The sequence below is a fragment of the Heterocephalus glaber genome, unplaced genomic scaffold (assembly GCF_053883595.1).
Source record: "Heterocephalus glaber isolate CG9 unplaced genomic scaffold, H.glaber_assembly_v1.0 deba00001762, whole genome shotgun sequence".
NCBI classification, from domain to species: domain Eukaryota; kingdom Metazoa; phylum Chordata; class Mammalia; order Rodentia; family Bathyergidae; genus Heterocephalus; species Heterocephalus glaber.
This window is the reverse complement of record NW_028258459.1, coordinates 924,227-944,781: the sequence shown is the minus strand read 5'-3', so window position 1 is coordinate 944,781 and position 20,555 is coordinate 924,227. Positions and strand designations below refer to the sequence as shown.

The 20,555-nt window shown below is 44.9% G+C and overlaps 2 protein-coding genes across 8 annotated transcripts in view; one reads left to right on the top strand and one right to left on the bottom strand.

Moving 5' to 3' along the window:
- Tmem185a (transmembrane protein 185A) overlaps nucleotides 1-1,652 on the bottom strand; it is a 34,973-nt gene extending 33,321 nt beyond the window's left edge. The window contains exon 1 of one of the 3 annotated variants that reach the window (XM_087202050.1): nucleotides 1,463-1,652. In XM_087202050.1, the coding sequence (XP_087058176.1) occupies nucleotides 1,463-1,500 (38 nt within the window). In that variant the 5' untranslated portion in view covers nucleotides 1,501-1,652. The remainder of the gene's footprint in view (nucleotides 1-1,462) is intronic. The other 2 variants (XM_004871047.4, XM_087202051.1) reach the window with 2 other exon arrangements.
- A 38-nt stretch (nucleotides 1,653-1,690) lies between these two features.
- The window catches only part of LOC101711798 (melanoma-associated antigen 8-like), a 149,374-nt gene continuing 130,509 nt past the window's right edge, over nucleotides 1,691-20,555 (top strand). For 2 of the 5 annotated variants that reach the window (XM_087202046.1, XM_087202045.1), the window contains exons 1-2: nucleotides 1,691-1,880; nucleotides 18,214-18,363. In XM_087202046.1, coding sequence (XP_087058172.1) covers nucleotides 18,312-18,363 — 52 coding nt within the window. In that variant the 5' untranslated portion in view covers nucleotides 1,691-1,880; nucleotides 18,214-18,311. Of the gene's footprint in view, nucleotides 1,881-18,213; nucleotides 18,364-20,555 lie in introns of those variants that run through there. The other 3 variants (XM_021249175.2, XM_087202048.1, XM_087202049.1) reach the window with 2 other exon arrangements.

Sequence of the window (20,555 nt, the reverse complement as noted above, 5' to 3'; positions counted from 1 at the left end):
GATAAGTGGGTTGCCCAAGGACACAAAACAATTTGGCTTTTATTTATCTCTCTTATCACCCTCTTCAAACAATGAAGACACACAAGCCTTGTCCAACTCCAGCACCAACCCTGTTGCCCTGCAGACCAATTCTAACTCCTAAGAACAGCAGGGGAAGGCAATGCACGTAGTTCTCCGTTACTTGCTCTAAATATGCTCCTCTATGCAGAGTGTTTTCAAGACCAACAGTGATAATGACTGCATTGTGATAGGTCATCATGAACTCAAAGGGTAGTAAGAGCACCTAAGAAGCTACAGTGGCTCATAACTTAAAATGTCACCATCCCTAAGGAGACTGCTCCCCCAACACACACACACACACACACACACACACACACACACACACACACACCGTGCCCCCCCCCCCAGTCTAGTTCTGCAGAGGTACAGCAAGTCACCTATTTACATGCCCTTCTTCATGCCCAAGCTGGGGCTGTCCAGCATCCAAATTGCTTAGTACAGGACCTAACACACAAAAGATTTATTCAGTGCATGGCTTCCCACTTGCAAATGAAAGAAACAGATATTCCTTTCACAAAGTAGTGGACTTAAGAGTTATCAGTTAGACTTTTAATTTTACACGTGGGTCAAAATGCACAGAGAATACCACTGACTATGTGCCACATAAAGTGAGTGGGAAGCCATGGGGGAGAAGAGCAGGACATGCTCTCTGCTTCAGGGAGCTCAGCCCGGAGGAGGGAACGGATAATTCCGGAACAGTTGGGCAAGTGCAAGGACAGAAGCTTTATTCCTTGGCCAGTGTTTTCACCACACTGTCCACTGGGTGTTCCTCCATCTGGGAAATAAGGACGGCATATCTACTTCCTGCAAATAAACTTATAGTGAAGACCGGCAAGCAAATGAGTGAGGAAAATGGGGTTCATCCCCCAAAGGCATTATGTAAGGTACTCACATACCCTGACGCCGACTCCAAGGACTCGCTAATGTTTCAGATACCCGTTCAACAAAAAAGAAAACAAACGAGGGATGGGCACAAAGCCAAGGAAAACCTCATGGGTTGACAGGAACTGGAGGAAACAGCTGGGGTGGGGGGGTAGGGGTGTTGGGTCCAGCGAGTTGGGCCGGCAAGGAGAATGCAGGGCAGGCAGTGGGGTGGGGGACGATGAAACCAAGAAGGAAGTTGGAGACAGCACCGAGGGAGGTCAGGCGGAGAGGACTGGGGCTCCCTCGGGGAGGGCAGGGCTCGGGCTGCGCGCTCTGGGCCGGGGCCAGGTGGTGCTAAGTTGGCGCGGGAGGAGGAAGCGGGCAGACCAGCGCCGAGGCCGACTGCTTGCCCGCAAAGCCACTCGCACCCGCAGGGAGGGAAAGCAAGCGCTCAGGTCCTCTGGCTGCACCCTCACGGCCACCGCGCCTCCCCGGAGTCCGAGCGCCAACCCGGGGCCAAGCCCCAGCGCGTACTCACCTCGGGTTGAAGTCCTGGAAAAGGCCCCTCAGGTTCATGGCGAAGAACTTCACGGCTGTGTCCGCCTCTTCCCCTCTTTCCCCGCGCCGCGCAGCCTGCGCTTTACAGCGGGTTCATGGTGCCAGCGCCAGCCGCGTCCCCGCCGCGGCCGCCTGGAGAAACCTGAGCCACTGCTTCCCGCCCCCCCCCGTCCTTCCAGGCTTCCGTACGTCAGCTGCGCATGCGCCCCAGCCCCGCCCTGAGCTCGCCGCGCCAGGGAAGTCCCGGACCCTGGTCCCCACACTACCCGCTGAACAGACAGCGGGGAGACCCGGACGAGGAGAAGAGGGGTTTGCGAGGAAGGAGGTGTTGAGCCGCGCGGAGATGCTGACTGGGTGAAGGCCTGCAAGAAGGGAGTGTACCAGCTAGAAGTCCAGCGGTGAGTTCTTCAGAAACACCTGTCACCTTGGCTTGGACTCCCAAGTGGAGATTTCCCTGAGAGAAAGCTGAGGGGTGAGCTGTACTGGCAAAGAATAAGACGTTACATTGTGGCGATCTCATCCCAGGCGTCACCTGTCAGAGCTACCAGTGATTTCACAGTTTGCATATCATTTTCCCTTCCAAGTCCATTCCAGCATGTCAAGATAAGCTAGCCATCCCAAACTGCAGTTACCAGACACCAAAATCATCTCCCTCCCAGTCCTCTTCCCCTCCTGGGTTCCTTCTCTTCGTTGGCAGGAGGCCTATTTAGGGAGATACCCAAACTGGAGAACCCATTCTCACTTTTCTAACCTAATTCAGACTCTTTAACTCCTGTCTAGACTTTGTGATCATCTCAGACTTGGCCTCTTCCTCCACTCCTGGCCATCCTACTTAGAAGTGCCAGGTTCATCTTACTTGGACAAGTCAACATCTTTGAGCCTCAGTTTTTCTCTTCTGCAAAATAGTGATGACAAAACTACTTCCTCAACTTGTCAGAAAGATTTAGTGAAAGCGTGCATAGCATGTTTCCTGTTGCACACTATGTGCTCCAAGATTTTCTAGCTGGTACTCTTTCAATTGCCAACTTCCTCAGGGATTCTCTTTGCTTTTGGAGTGCAAGAGCAGGACAACCTCACAGCAAGTGACCTAGTCTTCTGTCTTCACTTTCGGTGGATTTAAGTTTTTCATAAGGACAGCAGTACCTTAAACATGATTTCATTAGGAATAGTAGCCATACTTTGTTACAATAGCAGAGTTTCTTGAATGACAATTTTATGCTGGTTAACCCCAAGGGAAGCTTGAGAAGATCACAATTGTGAGAGTCATACTTTGCTGCGATGTATCACCTTTCTTCTGAGGACTTGAAAACATTTCACAAGTGGTAATTAGGCTTCCCAACACTCACTGGGGAGTGGATATTATTATATGAGCTGGTTTTAAGGATGAGTAACCTGAATCAAACTGAAAACATTGGGATCCTATCTCAGAAATTTTTGTCCTGTTCCCATGTCCATCCTCCAGGTGATGTCCAATGTGTAACCTGAGAAAGTTCTCAATGAACACTAAAATATAGAAGAGGAACTGAGGCATAGAGAAGCTCAGATAAGTGCCCAGGGTCACCTAGCTAGTGAAGGTGAAGGAACAAAGATGCAACTCAGTGTCTGGCCAAACCTGCAGTCCACAATGCTAGAAAGGAGAACCTGTCAGTGGTCTGGATGGCCAGCACCATCTTAATTACTGATGGTCTCACCCCAAGCAGACATCAAGAGGGGGGTATCTTGCCAATTCAAACACTTGAAATACGAGGCATTATCACTCTCTCAAGAGTTTCATAGACAGTGGCCAGAGTAGGCTATGTAGAGTCCAGATGCTACTTTTGGTTAGGTCTCAGGGAGTCTTTGGAGCTGAACTACTGCTCTGTGTGGCCACACATTCAATTTGAGCATTCCCTCCAGAGATAACTAGGCCATAGGCACTGTCTAGCCTGGATAATAAAACACTAATATACAAACAAATTGTCAGTGTATTCTTTTGCTCTGACAAGCCAAATCGTGAAGGAAAGCATATGAGCCTGTCCATGAAGACATATGGCAAAAAATGGACTATCCCAAGGCCTCAGATCACCAAACTTAATAGGTGGGTTCCTTCACTGCCTTAACTACACTAGAGGAGCCCTAGCCCTGTATTCTGCTAGTGCTATCATGGAACCAAAAGCTAGAAACTCCCAGTGCTCTCCTTCTAGAAAGCACAAACGATCCTTCTCCACCATGGATGGAGACATAAAGCTTCACTGGTCTCTCTAGACAGACCCCTGAGTGACCTTAGTACTGAGAAAAGACCTTGGGCCATACGCAAGATAATATTCCCCTTTTTTCCTTTAGCAAAGTTTGGTTTTTGTTTATTTTTGCTTCCCCTTGACTTGCCACCATATTCTAGGTACATCTCACAAGAGGTTTCCAATGTTCCCCACCCAAGGACAAAAAAAAAAGGTTCAGAAATGGATTGAAAAAAGCATAGTCCCTAAATACAGAAAGTGTATACATGTGGCTTTGGAGTGGACACATGTTAAAGTGTTCCAGAAGCATCAGTGACTATTGCCTTAAATTTGTGCCACCTTTCTGATAAGTTGGTGGCTTGCCCAGTACGTTATTCACATTGGCTCCAATGTGATGGTTTAGAGGACAGACTTCTGAAGAGCAGGGCCCTGAAGGAGAGAGTCCTGGTATATTCTGATCCTTTTAATAGAGAACCTGTGTTAAGGAAGGAAGTGACTGTGATCCATACCACCAGGGTTCTTCCCTGAGATGCAGCAGTACAGTGGAGAAAGTGTAGAATTAGAAGACTTGTACTGAACACCAGGCTTACTGCTGGCCCAGTGGGAGGAGGAGCATCCTGAGCAAGGCCAGTGGGCCTATGAGCTCCTGGGGCCAGGAAGTATAGAGATACCAGCTATCAAGACTGACTCAGCCTGAAATTCCCCACTCTTAAGTTCCCATAGTGCACACTCTGATTACTACCAGGTAGAGGATTTGTGTAGACCCCAGGACTTTATTAACTTGAAAAATGTAGCCTGCCTTTTCCCAAGAGAGCCCTTTATTTCTGGCAAATTTAGCCAGACTTGGCTAAATGTGGGCTTTCTGGTCCTGAGATCTCTCTGGGAGGTGGTTAGGTCTAGAGTCTGCACAAGCATTTGATAGATTACAGGGCTGGATTTGAGAATTTGGAGATCTTGAGCAGGATTTGGGAGGCCACTGAAAATACAGGAGGAGGCAGTATCTATGGTTCTGTTGGATCTGTAACTTCCACCTCATCTTCTTCCAGATCCCATAAGGAAATAGCTCCTCAGGGAAGCTTCTCTTGGGACTTGCAAACTGTATTTGCTGTGAGAGAAGAGGACAGTTACAAGGCCCCAGAGGCCCTCCTGTCACCAGTCATGTTCCCTGGGAGAAGGTAGATCATCATCCCTCACAGAGCAAGGTTCCCACTGAAGGGAGCAGGGGCCACTTTCTCTCAGAAGGCAGAATGGAGGGGCTGTGCCTGGACCTGCAGAGCTACCACTGTGACTCTATGCTTTCCCTATGAACCTCTTCTGCTGCCAGGGCTTGCTGGAAGGTCTCCTAGGTAGACAGGGAGGCTCATGGGACCCCCTCTCTTCCAGGGGTCTGTACCTGCAAATCTCAAGTCAAGTGAGTGGGACAGACAGGAAGGAACGTGTAGCAGAGGTCACCAACCAGCTGCCTGTGCAACTTTCTTGTTCTCATCTTCATTCTGCCCTCATTTCTCAATCACTATTTTGTGGTGTTTTCTCCTTTTCTGCTTCAACATTGGCTTTCTGTCACATTCCTCTGGGACTCACTGCCCTAACTCTGATGTCCTTTCCTCTCCATGACTTCCCCTAAAGCACACTTTCAGTGTGGGCAGCCCATAACCTTTCATCCTTCAGTTGTCTTCATCCAACACTTGTTTTCAGAAGCATCTGCTTTGTGCCAGATACTGTGCAGGGGGCACTTAGAACACACAGAAATGAATAATCAAAACATAGCATTGTGCATGCTAAGCTTCCAGGACACGGGGACTTCTGAGCTGAGTGTGAAAGAACAAATAAGATTTCAGGCTGAGAAGAGAGGAAAGGAAATTCCAGACAGAGGGAGTAACACTTGTAAAGAGACTGAAGTCAGCAAGTGGAGGCAGGTAGACCTTTTGGGAGACAAATGTCTCCAAGCATCCTCACCTTCCCTGAGTCAGCGATTTTCATCCAGGCTGAGCAGCACTTGCTTAATGGCAGTCATGTGGCCAGGGGCATCTGACTGAGCCCCAGATTCTGGCCACAGGGCTGAACAGCTCCCAGACAGCAGATGGAGATTATCTCTGGTGTCTCTGAATCATCCTCATTTCAGACAGGTCTTCCAATCTGGACCATGTTAGCTCGTCATTAAATTGTTTTCTCTGAACTTAACCTTATAATAATACAGGATTTCAGCAAAGCCATGCTAGCTTCTGTGTGCAAACACAAGCACACAGGCATTTTAATACCAGTACATTGGCCACAATTTCCATTGTATCTATACTGGGATTCTATAATCTCCCAAACTGGTTTTTTTCTCCACCCCTTGGGAAGCTTGCTCTGCCTCGCCCTGGCTCACATGCAGCCATGGTTGCACTGTGCTATGTCTCTGGGCCCTGAAGACTCAGCTCCAGGGACTGATACTCCCTTCCATCTCCGAAAAGTTGGTCTACAATAGGTGCGCAAGGAGTGCTGTGAAATGAATAGGTACTCCCAGGCCTGCTGGAACAATGAGCTTTTCTTCCTAAGTTTCTGGTGGCTTGTAGACATTATCTGAGGACACCCACACCCCCTTTTTCCTGCTGGATTCTCTCAGGCCATTGACACACTGAGGCCCTTTTGGTCTTATTGTAGAACAACTTATACAGTGTCGGCACAGTTCTAAGATATGAAGTGAACCATCCACTTGATAACAAATTTTCAAGAGAAAAAAAAACTGTGTCAATTAATGTTCATGTGAATTACAAGACACATATTGATCCAGAAATATTAAAATGTAGGGAGGAAGGCACATCTTAGATGTTCAGTAATAATAACTCCTTTGTATTGACCACCTACTTTGAGCAAACTTGGATAGTCTTTGTTATAGGTTAAATTGTGACCTCCAAAAAGATACAGCATGCTGAAGCTCTTATCCTCAATACCTGTGAAAGTGACATTATTCGGTAATAAGGACTTTTCAGGTGTAATCATATTAAAATGTGATTATTAGAATGGGCTCTTAATCCAATATGACCATGTTCTTATGAGAAAAGAGAAATTCAGACACAGATAAAAAAAAAGCCACATGAAAATGAAGGCAGAGACTGTACTGTACTACTGTACTGTAGTTCCTTTAGAAATGGCTTACCAATTAAACATATTCTAGGTGCTTTTTGCCTCAGACAGAGAATTTCATGAGACAAGCCAAAAACGGTGCCAAAAGTTTATTTGAAAAGTGAAGAGTCAAGGGATAAGGGAGAAACTTGCTGTGCAGAGCAAACTTGGCCCAAACAAAAGAGGAAAAGAGAAAAAGAGCACAAATAAAATACACCCTGAGTCTAAGAGTCACAATAGCAGGCTCTTTGTGGCTTCTAGCCTCTTTTATGCAATCCACATCTCATGAGAACCCGAGAGAAGTTCTATATACAGGGTCTTAAGAGGCAGAGCTGTGTAGATCCTGGGATCCTGCCATGCCTCTCTGTCCCAGACAGCCTAAGCCATGCCTATCTCCTATCTCATTTCCCCGTGAGAGACATAAATCCCATAGTTCTTTATGGGGTGAAGGAGTGGTGGTCTCTGTCTTCTACAGCTTCTTCCAGCTGGCAGGGTCTGTAGATGCTACCTATTAGGGATTATGTGTTCTCCAACTATCTTGGGCTGCTGTGGCTTGCTGGTTGAGTTGAAGAAAGAAAAAAAAAGCTCGTCAGAAAGCAATGAGAAAAGAGTTATTTACCATCGAGGTGTCTGTCTGATGGGAGAAAGAAACTTTACTATTAGCCCAAATGTGAGGAGCAGGTCAGATTTCCATACTTCCTATAGAGAACAATGTATATTAGAGAGATATGTAGAGCCATGGCCTTAGCAAGATCCTGTTTACTTATCTGTAGCAGCAATGGAGTCTTGTTTTTTGAAGAGAAATCTCAACTCTCCCAGAGGCTCACAGGAATAGCTTTTTCCTTTTTGTTCTTCAAACAGTTCAGGTGGGACTAGCTTTAATCTAGAAGATGAATCCAATTATCAATCTCTGCCACCTTTACTGCAGTGGGTGTGGCAAAGATCACTGAAATGGGGCCCTTTCACTTTGGCTTTAACTGGTCTTTGAGTGTCCCCTCTCTCCAAGTTTTTATGAGCACTTGGTCTCCAGGATGGACAGTAGATGGTCTCCCTGGGCCAGGAGCTGTCAGGACTCTGTTCCCATACATTTGGATAGCCTGCTGTACTTGGCCCAGATTGATAAGATACTGTTAGAGTCTCATAGTCTCTGGGTCTACTATCACATCAGAGGATAGAAATGGGCTCCCATATAACATCTCAAATGGGCTAAAACTTGGCGCAGTTTGGGGCATGTTTTGAACCCTCACGGGTGTTATTAGTAGCAATTGGAGCCAGGACTCAGATGTTTCTTGGCAAGGTTTTGCCAGAGCTCACTTTAGGGTCTGGTTGGCTCTCTCTACCTTTCCAGAAGATGGAGGCTGCCAATTGGAATTGAAATAGTACTTTATACCTAAAGCCTTTGCCACTCCCTAAGTTATTTGGGAGGTAAAAGAATGTTCATTGTTACTCTGGAGACACTGGGGTCATCCTAGTCTGGGGATGGTTTCTTTAAGAAGCACCTTGACAGGGGCCGGCGATTTAGCTCAGTGGTTCCGCCGCCTGCATCACAAGCGCAAGGACCTAAGTTCGATCCCTGGTACCGAAAACAAAACAAAACAAAACAAACAAGAAAAGAAGAAGCACCTTGACTACGTCAGTAGCCTTTTCTGAACGAGTAGGAAAGGCTTCACTCCAGCCTGTAAAGGTGTCAGTCAGGACTAGCATCTGTTTAAATCCTCCACATGGTGGCATATGGGTAAATTTTAATTACCAGTCCTCTCCAGAGTATGTCCCTCTCCTTTTACAGGTTCTAATAAAGGAGGCAGTTTGAGGTTGCCCAGGTTGTTGTAGGCACAGAATGGGCAAGCTTTTTGTAGACCAGTCAGGTGGTTGTCAGCAGTCCTAGTCATGTGAAAACTCAAGTGACCATTTCCAGTGTAGTATCTCTTCTTATAAGGAATGAATCATGAAGTGTTTTTATAGCCTTCCACTGAGCCCTTTGAGGAAGGACCAGTTTGTTTCCTAAATACCACTGTAGTCCTTTTTTTAATTCCTCCTTGTCCTAAGGCCCATTTATCTTTCTGAGGATTATAGACTGGTTTCAGTGATTCCTCAGGAACTGGGAAGAAGGCTAGAGTCTTAAGGGGCTGTAGGGCTGCTCTTTTTGTTTCCCTATCAGCCTTTTGATTTCCCAAGGAGACTTCAGATATGTCTCTTTGGTGCCCTATAAAGTGCTTGAGTGCTACCTGCTTGGGAAGATGGACTGCCTCTAGGAGTTCCTGTCTGTGCTTTATAGATGATTGTTTGTTAGTCAGTGAGCCTCTTTTTTTTTTTCCAGATTTTTGTATGGGCATGTAGCACCAGAAAGGTATATCTGGAATCTGTATAGATGGTTAACCTTTTGCCTTTTCCTAATATTAATGCCCAAGTAAGAGCTATCAGCTCTCTGTCTTTTGAGCAGAGGTTTCTGGAAGAAGAGGTTTAGCTTCAGTGACCTATTGTGAGCTGACAACTGTATAACCTGTCTTTTGATATATTTCTTGGAAAAAGCTACTTTTATCAATGAACCATACCACCTCAGGGTCTTGGAGGGGGAGGTCACTGATGTCCTATCTGCTAGCATAGGTCTGGGAGATTACTTGTTTACAAGAATGGCTAACTTTGGGGCAGAGGAGAAATAATCTCTGATTAGGGGTCCCCTGACCCCAGCCATGGCTATAGAGCTAGAAAAGGGGTTTCTAGAGAAAGAAATCAAAACAGAATGAAATAATTGAATTGGCTCACCCATGATGTGCAGAGTTACCTGGGCTTCCTCAGAGAAGATGGTGATATCAGTGGACAGGGGCATTGCAGGTTCCCCTGGGCCTTTTTAGTAAATGAGGGTTCTGGCTGGCCTCGCTGGGAACAGGGATAGTCAAACATCCAGTGCCACAAGTCAGGCACTTTAGCTGTCTTACATATGGAGCAGGGCCCAGGCAGAGGCTTGATGCAATCTTGTGCCCAGTATCCAGTCCTCTTACACTTGAAACGGGAACCCTTTCCTTGGTTGACCCTGGATTTTTCCTTGGATGACTTGGGTAGGTTAAAAGCATTACCAATTGTAACAGCTATAATCTTAGCCTTCCTCTTTTGTCTCCGTTCTGGGTCCCCATAATTGAACAAAGAAAAGGCCATGTACAGCAATTGGGCCATAGGTGTCTGTGGGCCCATCTGAAGTTTTTGTAGTCTGTGCCAAATACTGGTGCTGATGGACAGATGAAAAAATGTCTCACTAGTGTTTTTCCCCCTCCCTGGAAAATGGTTCTATATTAGTATACTTGTGAAAGGTTTCTGTCAATAAGTTATAAAAGACAGCTGGAATGGGCTGGGGATTTACCTCAGTGGTACCGCACCTGCCTTCCAAGTACAAGGTCCCAAGTTTGATCCCTGGTACCGGAAAAAAAAAAAAAAAGCTAAAGCTTTGGGCCGGGGATTTAGCTCAGTGGTTTTGCCGCCAGCTGTGCAAGCGCCAGGACCCGAGTTCGATCCCCAGTACCAAAAAAAAAAGACAACTGGATTTTCCTCTGCATCTTGTATGACCCCACTCACTTTGTCATAATTAACAGACTTTTTAATGTACCTTTGTGTCCTCATGGTAATAGCAGCTAGTGGAGTGGAGGGACCTGATTTATTGGCCTGGGCATTGTAAAGAGGAGGTGGAAGAGACCTCCCAGTATTATCAGGCAGATCAGAGACCCACATTTCCCTAGAGACAAATAGGGGTCTTAGAACAGGATCAGCTAGGATATCTTTTTCTTTTTCAGGGCCCACACTAAGTACCATCATTCTAGAGCATTCCCTTTGATAAAGAGTCACAAAAGCCTGAACATAAGGCATTTCATTCTACCCTTTATGTTCCAAGCAGAAACATTGTAATGGAGAATAGTGTCATAGTTTAAAGTACCATCCCATACTCATCTCTTGCTATCTCCCAGTTGGTATTAAATCTAGACTATATTGCAATAGTAAATAAGCAGTTTTTGTTTTACATTGTTAGGATCAAACTTGTCCCATTCATCCGGGATACAGCCTAGTGGCGAAGTCAGTTGAGTCTGTGTGGTGGTGTGGTCCAAGAGGTTTCCCATTGGCTCCGCTAGGGGCCTATAAAGAGGAGACCGCCGGGCCTGAACTCCTCAAAGCTGCATCCCACACAGAAGAAGACCTGGAGTCCACAAGGTGCCCCATGTGGGACTTTGCACAGCCTTAACAGATAGATATTCTTCCAAGTGAGGCCGGCATCATTTACCACAGAAGAAAGTCTTTGTCTCCATATTAGGACCTATGAACTCCTTAGGGACAATGGGTCTGAGCCATTTGTTGGCTCTTGTTGGCCTGGTCTAGTCCTTTAGCTCCCATGAGATAATAGAACTTTCCCAAGAAAAGTTCTTTTAACTGCCTAGTTGAATCTCTTGATGGCCCAACCTGTATTTCAAATTCCTTGATGACTGCACTTAACCAGAGTGAAACCATATGGGAAAAACATCTCTTGTATTTATTCCGATGGAAAAAGGACTAAGAACAGGGATGGTCCTGCTTTTATATATTCACAGCTACTTAAATTAACATCTAAATGTTGTTACATGCTGTTCTGCTCAGGCATCAGGCATAGGGGTTTTTTGTGTCCATCTGTGCCCCGCCCCCCAAACTCAGGACCTTGCGCTTGCAAGGCAGGCAGCCCTGAGCTAAATCCCAGGCCCTCATAGGTCTTTAACTTATCTGCATTTAAACAGGGAAGCACAAAAGCCAGGAGGCAATGGCCTCAGGCAGGCTCTTGGACCAGGGAGTGTAGTGCTGATAAACTGTACAGGTGGGTGGTGGCTGAGAGTCATAGTTGATTCTAGTGCCTTTTGCCTCTAGCTGGTGGAAGAAGGGCATGCAGAGGGACTCTCAGGCCATTTGGCCACAAAACATGCTGCCATAGAGTAAGGTGGTTTAGGCGCAGTGCAATCCTCTCCCTGGCCCAGCAGCTCTGTGCAACTCAGGGCCCGATTCCTGCTGCTGACACATGCCCACTTGGAGTTGGCAGCACTGGTGCCAGCATGCTGATTTTGGCTTGGCAGTAGGTTGCACATGTAAGACCGAGGGCCTTACCAAACACTCCGAGGAGCTGACTGCAGCGAAGAACACCCAGAAAGGAACACACCGGACAAGTTGGAAAGTAAAACAGACCTTAGTCTGGCCAGACGGCACTCCCAAAGCAAAGTAGCTTAGAGATACAACTAGCTCAGAGTCCAAGGCTCTTTTTATAGGGAGTTGTAGGGGAAGTTAACAGGCGAAATTTACAGAAGAGGAACAAAGGTTAGTGGTCAGCTGACACGTACTGATGGTCAGCAGATGTTTGTAGATTGTTCTATAGATAGCTAGCGGTGCGGAACATCAGTTTTGAACAAAGAGTTGAGTAATTTACTTTGGGATGTTGTGGCTGATACAGATCTTATCTAGTGTCCGGGAACTAACAAGCATCTTTATCTATTTACTCACATTCAATCACAGTTGGGGCTAGGGGAGTTTTATGATTACAGAGTTATGCAGTCCCACACACATGGGCCCATTTATCTGGGCCATGGAGGGTGGGGAGGGGTCAAGAAGTTTGCTCGCTCCTGCACACCTGGCCACGGTGGTTGAGGCCCTCCCATGTGCTGGCCTCCCAGCCCCTCTTTCCCCACCTGCAGCCAGGGTCAGATGGTCACACCCCACCAGGATGGAAGCAGGCCTCTGGTGTTGTCCACAGGCCCACATCCGCCCTGGCGGGGGGGGGGGGGGATAGGACGAGGCACCAGCACTGTTGGACACTGCCCTGTGCACTTGCATTTGCCTGGGACCAGAGCCCCATCCTCCAGTTATAGCTCCACCCTCCAAAGATTTCTCACCAGCAAAAGTGGTGTGAGTTCTTAAAAGGAAGAGCACACAATTTTCTTTTTTTTCCATGCAGGAAGGAAACAATGGTTCCTTCCTCTTGTTCTCCACATGCCCATATACTCTTTAAAATCAGAAGTTTAGCTCATAAGGCCAGTGATTTTAAAAAAGAAAAGGGGGCCGGGGATTTAGCTCAGTGGTGCTGCCGCCTGCCTTGTAAGCACAAGGTCCCGAATTCAATCCCTGGTACCAAAAAATAAAAAATAAAAGAGAGAGAGAGAAAATGGCAGCTGCTGGTGATACAAACTCACACAAGACAAGATGGCTGCTGACTATGTGGCGAGGTAATGTGGTGGCACTCCGGACCAAAACACAAACTGAGAAGAAGCCATTTACAAACTAGAGTAAGTGGTGACCAGGCTAATTTCCAAAAAGGGTAACAAAATACACAACAAACAAATGGGCAGACGGAGTGAATGCAAGGGGCTAGAAAGAAAAACAAAAGCCTTCTCTCATACCCTGCAGCCATAAATATGGCAAACAGTTCCCGGTGTGCCTTGAGAAGAGTACTCAGCGTTCCTGGCCTAGTGGGAGAGTGAGGGGAGAAAAAAAGCCTTTGCAACATTTTAGAAACAAAATGTGTGCCCACATGGGCCTTACCTTGGTCTCCTGGGTACCTGAGCTTTACTCTCCTGGCTGGCTTAGCAAAAATGTTATCAGGTAGTTTTTTTAGAAATGACTTGCCAATTAAATGTATTCCATGTCTCCCCCCCCACACACCTGCTCCCCGCCTTGAACAAAGAATTTAAAGAGACAAGCCGAAAACAGTGTCAAAAGTTTATTTGAAAAGTAAGGGGTGAAGGGGTAAGGGAGAAACTGGTTCTGCAGAGCAAACCTGGGCGGAACAAAAGAGAAAAAGAGCAAAGATAAAAGTACAACCTGGGTCTATGAGACCCAGGGTGGGCTACTGTGAAGAGTCATGATAGCAGGCTCCTTGTGGCATCCTGTCACTCTTATGATGTCCACATCTCATGAGAACCCACAAGAAGTTCTACACATGGGATCCTGAGAGGCGGAGCTGTGTAGATCCTGGGATCCTTCCATGCCTCTTTTCCCAGCAAGACTAAGCCACGCCTATCTCCTATCTCAATACCAGAAGCCAAGGAGCACCTGGGACTACCAGAGCTGAAAGAGGCAAAGAAGAATCCTCCTTTAGTGACTTCAAAGAGAGCAAAAACTCCTGCTAACACCTTGATTTTGGATTATGAACCTCAAGAATTATGAGAGAATACATTTCTGTTGCTTTAAGCCACCTTTTATGGTACTTCATTACAGCAGACCCAGGAAATTAGTACAGTATCACACCAAGGCTCTGATGCTATACTGTTAGAGCCTCTATTTTATAGATGAGGAAACCAACAGATTACTAGAGATCAAGCATGGAAAAGGAGCAGTCAGGTAAACTGACCTTTTGGAGTGTTATCCAAACCAGTATGAGGCAGGTTCTAGCTCATTATATGTGCATAACTTCTATTCTGGAGGCTTTCTGGAAGGAAATGCTCAAAAGGTAGTTGGAAATATAGACACAAGAGAGGTTTACAGCCAACAATTCAGTAACTCTAGGCTTTTCAAACTTTGATAATTATGTGAACAAGAATGCTTTCTAAGTAATGATGTGGAAGAGTGCCCTGCAATTTCCAGTTGTGGCTGGGAGTAGGGATGGTGTGAGATGTTTCCTTGGCATTTAGCATGTTTACTGGGAAGGGTGCTCCCTCACAGAATTGGGGGGTTCAGGGGCTGAATGCAAGGAGGAATTTCAGCATATTTTGGAAGCTACCTCAGGGATTACTCCCATAGGTGAATGTACTGAGCCCAGCCCCATTTGAGGAGCTCTGAGGAGTGCCCCAGATGGGGATAAAATAAGTTATACCATGTCTGCACAGCTTCCAGACATGAGATGAACTATGCGTGATAACAGATTTTCATGGGAAAAAGAAAAAACATACCAATCAATGCACAAGTTGACCACAAGACATATATAGGCTCAGAAATATTATAGCAAATAAATGGAGACATTTAAAACAAAGGTACATACATAGGAAGACTCAATATTGTCAAGAAGTGAGGTCTTTCCAACTTAATCTACAGATTAAACAAAATACTAATCAAAATACAAGCAATTTACTGTATGGGTATTGACAACTTGATTATAAAATTTATATTCACAGCCAAAACAGTGCAGGTAGCACAGTGGAGATGGGAGTCCACTCCCTTCCACCCACTTGAGTTTGGGCAACACCTCCGGGCCAGTCCTTCTATTCTTCTGAGAGAGGCAGAAAATAAAATAACAAAGACCCCAGGAAATCTCTATAACTCCAGCCCAGAGCACTTGTGTGTTAGATCTAATAGGCTGATGTTCAGTAACCTTTTCCCCACTTGAAACTTGTTAAAGGTTCATAAATATGGACTACATCTCATATGTGCGATTTAATCAGAATGAACTCTGGGAAAGTCCTGTGTACTAGAAACCCCTAAAACTGACTCAGCATCCTGTCAATAATTCTTGTCAATCTTACCTAAAAACCCAATGAGAAGCACTTGGGTTTGGGTGTGTGTGTGTGTGTGTGTGTGTGTGTGTGTGTGTGCGCTGTGCTTTTTTCTTTCCTGTTGTCCTAGCACTACTTTTCTCTTTGTGCCACATTTTTGTCAGCACAGAACTGCCCTGAGCACATCTTCCAGTGATCTTCAACAAATGCCTTTCTTTTACTGTTGGATGTATGCTTACAATTCATTGTTCATCACATGCAAGAGCCTGGAATCTCTTAGATCCATCATGCTGTGTTAAAAAGACCCAGAATAGCCAACATTATATTGAAGAAGAACTAAGTCAGAGAATTGCTATTATTTGAGTTCGAGACCTAGATATAAAAACAGAAAAACCGAATCTGCTGGAAAATAAAATAGGTAAAGCTCTTGAAGGCATAAGAAGAGGCAAAAACTTTCTGAACAGAACACCAATTACACAAGAAGTAACCCCAGCAACCAACAAATGGGATTACATCAAAGTGAAAAGGTTCTGCACAGCAAGGAAACAACCAACAGAGTGAAAACACAAACACAGAATGGGAATAAAATTTTGCCAGCTACTCCTTAGACAGAGGATTACTATCTAGTATATAATACAGAACTCAAAAAAATATACCCTCCAAGATAAAAAACTCAATAAAAAATGGGGCATTGAAATAAAGATACTTCTCAAAAGAAAAAGAATGTATTTATTACATATCACACACATATACTAATACAAATTTTAAAAGACTTACTGTAAAGTTGCAGTTATCAAGGTTGTGTAGTACTGGTAAGTAATAGGCAAATAGAGCAATAGAACTAAATAGAGAATGCAGAAATGGGCCCACACAAATATGATCAACCAATCTTTGCCAAAGGGCCAAATACAAAGGCAATTCAATGGAGAAAAGATAGTCTTTTTAACTAATGGTGCTGGAACAACTGGACATCTATGCACAAAAACAAAACAAAGGGAAATATAGACTTTATACTATATTAACAAATTTCATTACTTTACACAAAAACTGATGCAAAATAAACCAATTACACAAAATTGATCAGCTTTCACAAAAAATAATTCAAGATGGATTACAGACTTAAATATACAAAGGAAAGCTATAAAATTCTTTAAAAATAAAATAAAAAATCTAGATGACTTTGGTTTTGGTGATGACTTTTAGATATAACACCTAAAACATGATCCACAAAAGAAAAAAATTGAAAATTGGATTTTATTCTGATGAAAAATAAGAACTTGTGGTTGGTAAAAGACACTGTTGAGGAATGAAAAGACAAGCAACAGACTGGAGAGGGCAAAGCTTAGCAAAACACATATCTGATGAAGGACTAGCATCCAAAATACACAAAAATAAAAACTCTTAAAGCTCAACAATAAGAAAATAATTTTTAAAATGGCAAAAGATCCAGACACATATCTTGGCAAAGAAGATATGTAGATGGCAAATAAGAGTATGATAAAATGTTCAACATCATTTGTCAGCCTCACCTGGTCACAAGGTCTTCTGAAATGGAAATGAAGTAAGGTGGGGCTTAGTACTGGGATCTGAGAACATTGGGAGCGGTTGATGGACTGTGGTTCAGAAACCCCACACTGAGTTGTAGCTCCACTGGTAGAGCTTAGGGATCCAGAGTGGCTTGCAGATTGAATTAAGAACATTAGAGTTGAGTGGGGATAAGAGACCAAGCTCATTACTTTCCTACTGTTTTACTCTCCCTTTGTCCAGAAAAGAGATTTTTTTTGTATTAAATTCTTTTATTGGTACATTGTAGGTATACAGCACAATTACATTTCTCATTGGGAATTGTACCTTTACATAATGCATCTTGGTTCTCATTTTTTCCCCATTCCTAGCCCTCCCTTCACGCCCTCCACCCTTCCCTATTTACAAAGACTTTATTTCCATTTTTTCCATTTCTCATCATTTTTTCCTTTCCCTTCTTTCCTTTCCCCTGCCCCTCCCATTACCCCTACCCCTTTGGACCTTTTCTTCCTATTTTACACAGAAAAGAGATTTTTAATAGGCTACAAAGAAATATATACCACTGCAAGATAAAATACATCACAGAGAAATAAGGTGAAGGAAGCTCAGGGAAAAATCCAATAAGAAGAGTGGAGGGTGGATCCCACAGTAGCTTTAGTACGTCAATAATAGGATGGAAATCCAGCCTCCAGGAAGAACAGCTTTGACCTCCAGGATTCCCTTGCAGCTCAGAGCCAAAGTGTAAGTGTCCTGAGGAGGCCACAGCTGCTCACATTACAGCTGCTCACATCAGAACATGAGTACTGATGGTCTAGTCCTTTGGAATCTGCATTCAACATCCATGGATGGGCTACAGACTGCCATATACCTGCCTGGGCTCAACCCCTTCTCTCCTAGACAGCTGGATGGTGCAACTATTTTCCATATGTCACTTGCATTGGGCAGGCTGGCCATCAGGCAGATGATGGAGACAGAAGGGCAGAATATATGGCCCATGGGGCATGTGGACTCTCATTACATCTACACGAATGTCAATGTCTGTGGGCCTATTTGGCCATAGCCTTAATCTGGGTCCTGGTCAACCTTGACTTTGTCCCTGATGTTCTACAGACATCCCTTGACTTCACACCCTTCATATAGTCTGTACTATCTCTAGGCCCATCCTCAAGGACCAAGTACAAAAGGACACCTTGAACCCCTTGCTTGCTCAGAAAGGGCTTTAGGATCTTTGCTAGGGATCACAGCCACAAAAGAAGGCTGGCAAGAGCCAGGAAGGAGGTCAACCCCTCTCCAAGGAAGCTGGAGTACAGAGTAGGGCTTTCTCCCTGGCCAGTAAGTTGAGGGTGGAGGCCCATGGCTTAGGGGTCCATTTCTTAGGGAAAGAGGACCATGGCTGAAAGGCCTCACACCATCTTCTTCAAAGGTCAGGCTCAGGACATGCAGAAAACTTTAGTATCTTCCCACAGGTGGACATCAGGGAGTCTTCCGTCTACTCTGCTCTGCCAAAGTCACATTGCCTTGGTCCTTGCATGACTTATGTAACACCTCCTGTGAAGGAAGCTGGATGCTGCTGTGGAGGAAACTGGACGCTGCAAGTGTCCCCAGAAAAAGTTGTGGTGAGCACATTCTGGATGCTATAGCTCTGCCATTCTTAGCCTCCCCAGATGAGCACTCTCCATACTTAGCACCTCCCTCCAAGAACTGTCATGCAATGTCCCTGTTTGCATCAGTGTCCTTAACTTTCATCCTGGAGTGTCACTCAGGGGTCTGCTTGTCACTCCAGGGCTCCAGTACACCTCCAGTCCATATTCTCCCACCATCTCTTCCCTTGCCAGTGCAGGCGAGTTCCTAGGGATCTCCCAGGGGCTCCTCTTCTGCCTCTCCTGGGGCTGGTGATCCTCCTCACAGTTATCTGAGGACCTTAAAGCCCTCTCCCCACCTGCTCCTTTCCAAATCTTAAATTGGTCCTGGGGGTGTCTTAGTTACTTTTCTTGTTGCTGAGACAAAATACCCGACTCCCAGAGTTAAAGGAATAAAGGTTTATTTAGCTCAACATTTGTAGAGGTTTCAGCTTATAATCAGTTGGCTCCAAAGCAGGGTGGCATGGCAGACAGGTATTGCAGAGGAGAAACAGTTCATGGCAGGCAGAAGGTAGCAAAACAAGCAAACAAGGGGCTTTAGCAGTTTTTTTCTGCCCCTTTTATATTCTATTTAGGCTAGTTGGATTAGGGTGGTGCCAAACCAATCAGTGGACTAATTTAGTAATTACCCACCCTTAATCCTAGCACCCTTGATTCTAGCATTGCACCATGAATTAGTCACACACTCTAGATTCAGGCACCTCTGAAAAAGCCCCACCTATGACTTCATGCGGCTTTGGGGTGGACATCTAGATGCAAACCATAACAGGGAGTGTTGTGGAGATCAGGGAGTGTCCTAGTGTCTGCTGCCCCACCACCTGCTACAATCTTTAGTCTGCTCAAACATCCTGTCTGGACACACCATGGTCCTGGCTGGTTCTGTGGGTGGCTGACAGGACACCTCAGCCCCACCTCTGTGGATCTGCATCAGAAAGCAGCACCCCATAGTCATACAGGTAAAGTGATGGGCTCATCAAAGGCTGGGCATTACCTGGGGAGCTGAATAATAGCACATAGTCTGAGTGATTTGTTACTCATACATATAATTATTAATCTTCACCAACCATTACGAGACTTATCAAAAGACTACATAGTCTCCTGGCCATTCTGCCCAAACCACAGCTTCCTCAACAAGGGGTTCTTACCAGGGATCTTCAGGTAGAGATATTTGTATGTTAGCATCAACATCAGAGTTTTTCTTGAGCTAAGCTGGTAGTAGAAGGGAGATAGAAAGCACAATGCTCCAAACTGGAAAGGTAGAGGCCAGATCCAAGAGAGGGCTGACCAATTTGGGCATAGCAACAAGAGGAGGAAACCTCCAGTTGCCACGGGGATTTGGACGATTTTGGCCTCCACCTGCCATTCACACTGGGGAGGACATTCCAACAGTCATCACAGAATTGATTGGTATGCCTCAGGAGCCTGAAGAGTGAGGTAAGAATCTCCTGATGAGGAAGTTGTGGTTCAGGCAGAATTGGCAAGAAACTATGTGGCTTTAAAAATCTTTTTAGGGTCTTCTAAGTGTAGGATCATTTCATCTGCAAACAAGGATGACTTGAGTTCTTCCTTTCCTATTTGTATCCCCTTTATATTTTTCCGTTGCCTAATTGCTGTAGTTAAAATTTCAAGAACTACACTGAGTAAGTGGGTTGAGAGTGTACATCCTTTCCTTGTTCCTGATTTGAGAGGAAATGCTTCAGGTTTTTTCCCATTCAGATTGATGTTGTCTGTGGGTTTGTCATATATAGCCTTTACGGTATTGAGGAATGACCCTTCTATATCTATTTTCTTTAGGGCTTTTATCATGAAGCAGTCGTAAGTTTTGTCAAAGACTTTTTCTGTGTCAATTGAGAGGATCATGTGATTTTTTTATACTGGATGCTTCTATGTGGTTCATTATATTTATTGATTTGCATATGTTGAACCATCCTTATATAGATGAAATGAAACTGACTTGATCATGGTATATGATCTTTTTAATATGATGTGGAATTTGGTTTGTGATTATTTTATTAGAGTTCTGCATCTATCTTCATCAAGGATATTGATGTACAATTTTGTTTTTTTGTTCTATCCTTGTCTGGTTTTTGGTATCATCATTATATTGCCTCATAAGATGAATTTGGAAGTGTTCCTTTCTTTCTACTTCGTGGAATAGTTTGAAGAGC